The 5,178-nt window shown below is 43.2% G+C and overlaps 1 protein-coding gene across 1 annotated transcript in view; it reads right to left on the reverse strand.

Moving 5' to 3' along the window:
• Nucleotides 1–223: 223 nt before the first annotated feature.
• The window catches only part of LOC119367042 (cation-chloride cotransporter 2-like), a 37,132-nt gene continuing 32,177 nt past the window's right edge, over nucleotides 224–5,178 (reverse strand). Inside the window, exons 5-12 of the mRNA XM_037632673.1 lie at nucleotides 4,791–4,891; nucleotides 4,184–4,245; nucleotides 3,671–3,907; nucleotides 3,480–3,594; nucleotides 3,159–3,353; nucleotides 2,096–2,496; nucleotides 1,543–1,704; nucleotides 224–1,456 (exon numbers count right to left, since the gene is read on the reverse strand). Coding sequence (XP_037488570.1) covers nucleotides 366–1,456; nucleotides 1,543–1,704; nucleotides 2,096–2,496; nucleotides 3,159–3,353; nucleotides 3,480–3,594; nucleotides 3,671–3,907; nucleotides 4,184–4,245; nucleotides 4,791–4,891 — 2,364 coding nt within the window. The 3' untranslated portion in view covers nucleotides 224–365. The remainder of the gene's footprint in view (nucleotides 1,457–1,542; nucleotides 1,705–2,095; nucleotides 2,497–3,158; nucleotides 3,354–3,479; nucleotides 3,595–3,670; nucleotides 3,908–4,183; nucleotides 4,246–4,790; nucleotides 4,892–5,178) is intronic.

Below are 5,178 nucleotides of genomic sequence, written 5' to 3' on the forward strand. Positions count from 1 at the left end.
GTAAAAACAAAACAAAATGGTTATATTCTACAGAAGACAAAAATGAGGGTTAGAAAACAACAGAAACGGCTGTAGGCATGATCAGAAATGGGAAGGAAAAACAATCATTACTATTGGAGATTTAATCTATGGAGAGTAGATTCTCTACAAATTTTATATACACTGTGTATTTTTTCTATGGATGTGAATGGCTTCAATTCGATAAAAGAATGAAGCAAGTATTATGCACGCATTGTTCTGTGAAGACATCCCCACACTCCTGAGTAGATTGCAAGTCGATGGCTTGGGACGTCATCACTGGAGAACATGCTCAACAATCATGCTACAATGCAGGCTATAACCACCAGCCAGATGGGGGCGTCTGATCATGTGAAAAGTGTGACAACATCTCTTCTGTATCCCCTAACCATCAACATCCGTGGCACGTTCTCGACAAGCAGATCCATGTATTCCATGTAGCAGTAGGCGGGCTGGTTCAGCGGCGGCGCCGGGAGGCTCACCAGCACCACGACAGCCATCCTGGAGTGCCTGAGGATGGTAGCGTTCAGCTTCAGCATGGTGTTGAGGAACTTCTCCACCTTCTGCTCATTAACCACGACCTGCTTGCCGCCCTCCATCAGGGGCCGCCCTTCTCTCTCCGCAGTCTCCTTCATCTCTGAAAGATATACCCTGATTCTGTTTTGTGCGCTTATGTAAGCTTCTTGAGTGTCATCAATCCTGGAACTGCCGTCCGCATGCGCTTCAAAGGATTTCATGGTGACGACAATAACCTCTGCTCGCATCCTGAGATCATACAGAAACTTCTTGACGTCAGCCTTTAGCTCCTCGGCCTCGGTGTCCTCTTCGGCGATGCAGAAGACCTGGATCTTACAGTCCTCGAAACTGTCCTTGGTTAGCAGGAGCTGAGACAGCAGAAGCATCAGCCCTCCATCTCGCACGATCCAGTATAAGTCGATGGTCCCGTACTGTCTCTGGTACTCATTGGGCCACTCATCAAGCCCCTTCACTGTCACAACGGCCTTGTTAGCAGTAATGCAATCGTTTATAATGCCGACAAATGTCGATGGTATTTGTGTCAGGTTCTCGCTGCGCCAGATTTCAGGGTAGCGCATCACCACGATGTTTGGCTTCAAGTTTCCCAGGCCCATTGTCTGAACAATGCTGCGAAAACCATCGGACATCGAGGGTGCCACGATGATCTCCGCAACACCCTCACAGCGCTTGTCGTCAATATAAGCGCTTAGTTGCCTGCAGACTGCCTTTGCATCCTCAGCAGATTCATGATAGTCACCATCAATTATAGAGACGAATATCGACATGCCACGTCCCTTTTTCTTCATGAAATTAGCGAAATCTGCAAGCTTTGGGTGGCATGGGACATCTTCTGGAAGCCTGCCCCAAGGGCGGCAGAATATGAGAGGAATAGGGTACCAATTTTTTGGATGAACTTGATTTGCTGCAACAGACATGGTCAAAATTAAAAGAATGTCGCTTAGTGTGTTGTGAGGTACGTTTAATTCCGACGTATGATAATAACAGTACCTCCCAGTGATCGAAGACTTCGCAGAGCTAGTTGAAAGTAGGCACTCTTAAATCCATCTCCCCAGTCTCCAGCCTTTCCTTTTAAGCTGACATAGTAGTAGATAAGGCTTGCAAGGGCAAGAGAGACCACAGTAAAAGCCCAAGAGATCATAAACATGATAACTGGAAATTACGAGGGAGAAATCATCTGTTAACGGTCTGCACCTTTGTAATGTATTCAATATTACAATCAAAGGGTGCAATTTTTTCAGTTAAAGAAAAAGAACAAAGTAGACGAGAGCTGTAATGCATGTAATTTTAAAAGGTAGCTGACATCCCTTGACCACAACAAGAAATCTTGGACAAACTAACATATACTCCCTCCGTCCCATAATGTAAGACGTTTTTTGATACTACACTAGTATCAAAAAACGTCTTACATTATGGGACAGAGGGAGTAAGTGTTAAGCAAACAGTTTCCATCAATTCATTGTTAGAAAACTATAGTGTCCATTTCTGTATACGTGTTATAACATGCGATCTTAAATAGAAATATTAAAATGGGGAAGCATACCAATGCAAAGTAATGCACCGATGAGAGAAAGGCTCCAATGGTGAAGCTTCCATCGAGGACGCCAACTTGGAGCATCGAGGAGGTCAAGCAGAAAGCAGGAAAGGTTCACACCGGCATAGCACAGAAGGAAAAACATAGTGATAGTGGGTGTAATTAGATCCAAGTTCCCAATCACAACACAACTAATACAGATGAAGCTTGTAAACAGAGTTGCCACGTGCGGCTCAGATCCTTCATAAGCTTTAAAACAGTTTAGAACAGGAAGAATGTCATCATTCGCTATTGCCACAAGTAACCTTGGAGCCCCTGTTAGACTCTGCAGCGCTGCACCTAAAGTAGACAAGATAATGCCAATGTGAATTACTGCTGGGGCAGGCCAAGCGACTGTAGCTGTTAGGAGCCTGCATTAAGAAAATCAGTGAGCTGACTACACGAGAAAAAGGTAGTATTACTAACTTAAAGCAATTCAGGAAGTCAAATGTGTCAAAATGCTGAATAGCAGCTTGACAGTGTCACACTAACACAAAAATAACTCTATGTACTTGCTCACTATGTTGTGTAGAACATCCTATTTTTCATATTGGTTTCAAGCAGTCAATCATCTTAGGCTTCGATGTTCGGCATGAGCTTCGTGCGAGTAAATACATTGGTTTTGAATCAATGCTTCCTCCAGGGCATATATTCAGTACATTTGCAGGTACTGTCAGGCGTGCATAAGCAATACTGCAGTAGTGATAGACTATCTTTCTCTCCTTGAGCATCATTACGAGTATGGGACGTGTCACCATTCCCCACCTTTAGCCACACTCGCTGGGATGCGCAAGTCCTGAATGTTTTTCAATATATGCAGTAGCGCTTGTGTACTAGTTCATGCCATCTTTCGGCGTTAATGCACTTGCTTTTAATTTAGCAACAATCATATGAATCTTATGCTTATGGAGCTATCAACCGCTCTCTTAAATCTCACATCCGAGATGCTCTAAAAATGCCCCCATGCTGTCACAGCATAGCTAACACACTATCAACATCCAGAAATCTGAAGGTTGATGAAAAAAGCTCAGACCTGTCAGTTAGAAGCTCTTGTCTTGTCGCCAAGGCTCCGAACAGAAACACAGACAGTAGATACATCATAGTAGTTAAAAGGGTAGCATACAATGTTCCAATTGGTATTGAACTTTGTGTGTCTTTAAGTGAAGCAGAGCGGTTCGAACCAGCCATGATTCCTGTAACAGCTGGGAAAAAGAGACCTAACAATGCGCTGAAAGACAAATAGAAAACGATTAGCAACTGCACACTAAATAGCATATATATATATACAGCAAGCATGAGAATTAGCAAACTGGAAGAAACATAAGTATGAGAATTAGCAGTAAGAAAGACGCACTTAAAATCCCAATATATAGGCCCATTTGGATCAGGAACTCCAGCATCATTTGTACGTTGGTAATCTGCACTCCAGTTGTCAACTAATGTAGCCGTACTTAATCCAGTGATTCCCTCTACGTAGGAAAAAACCCAACAATGATTCAGAACAAAATAAAAAAATTTAACATAATCATAAGCAAAGCTACTTACTTGGAGAGTTGGGCCCTGGAGCACTCAAGACACCAATGTAAATGCAGAGTATTGAGAAGAGGACTGGCATTAAGAAAGCAGGGGCAACCTTGTTGATAATTTTGACACCACCAAACACAATAAAACACAACAGTATGGTCACAATGACACCATAGATCTGGAGGTCATGCAAGCTGGGTGTTGATATAGTTATTCCACTGCCTCCATTTGCTGTACTATCGACCACTGTAACCTTCTCTGCATTTGAAAATTGCTAAGAGTTAATTTAAATAAGAAATTATGAAAGATCAAAATTTAGAATAAAAATTGCATACCACTACAGAAGAAAGCATTTGCAAAGGCAAAACTATCATTTCAAAAAAAGGTGACAGGGTTTTCTCGATTAAATAAGCATTTGGTAAGCTTTGTTAGAATTTGGTATAAACTACTTTTACAAGTTTTGTTCTGCATACAGGACATGTAAAAACAAACCAACATCAACTGCATTGTTTTGAGCTAATAGTAACACAACACCTTGAAAAAATCCAGCAGAAGGAACAGCATCCAAAAAGGTTTCTACAGCTCCCAGCACATACCTGCAACTAGCAATCGTGTGTTAACAACACAACAGCTCATAAACTGATAATGCGTCAGAGAGAGGGAGAAAGCCACGCCAAGCAAGAACTAAAGCATTGAAAGCTGCAATGGTAACACTTGCGATCTCAATAAGCAGAACTGCACAAGCAACAAATGACAATTCTGTCACTTCCTCTTTTGGTCCTACATAGAACTATGAGCTCCCTAATTAACATACAGGTTTTCCTTTTTTTCTTCTTAAGATTACATACTAGCATAAAGGTTCCAATCCCACACTGCAATACTGCATACGATCCAAATAAAATAGTATAATACTGATATTTTACTGGCCATTCTACCAATATTTGACTCGTTGTACTATGCAAATGTATATAACTGCAGAAACAATGACAGAGCTATATTCCTGCCCAAGTAGATATAGTAGCAAGTCTGGAATATGATAGATAAAACTATTTGGCCAAAAGGAAGTTCCAAGAAAAGCAAATTTTACGAAGGACACTGTCAAGTAATCAATCAGCATGCTCTAAGTCTAACGCAGACTTACATAGCTCCAGCAACTGCATTTCCAAGGAAGAAACATAATCCAATACTAACTCCAACTTCTGGACCTAGTGCACGGCCAATTAGATAGTATGGTCCACCACCCTGAAACAAAAAGAAGACCATTGGTGCTTCGTCATTTGGATATGGCCCATCATGTGGGGAAGAATTGGTTGAGATCTATGCGGGATTGCGGTGAAAGCCGGATGGGCGACTCTCCTGGCGACCTTGCGGGCGGCTCCGCCGCGCCCTCCCCCTCGCCGCCGGCACCCTGCCTCGCCCCTCCCTCCTCCGCGGCCCCGCTGCCGCCCTCTCCGGCGGCCACCCCCTCCGCCTCCGCGTCGCCGGACCGGTTTTGCTGGGCTGATTGCGCTGAGGATCCCCCGTTCCCC

The sequence above is a fragment of the Triticum dicoccoides genome, chromosome 2B (assembly GCF_002162155.2).
Source record: "Triticum dicoccoides isolate Atlit2015 ecotype Zavitan chromosome 2B, WEW_v2.0, whole genome shotgun sequence".
Taxonomy (NCBI): domain Eukaryota; kingdom Viridiplantae; phylum Streptophyta; class Magnoliopsida; order Poales; family Poaceae; genus Triticum; species Triticum dicoccoides.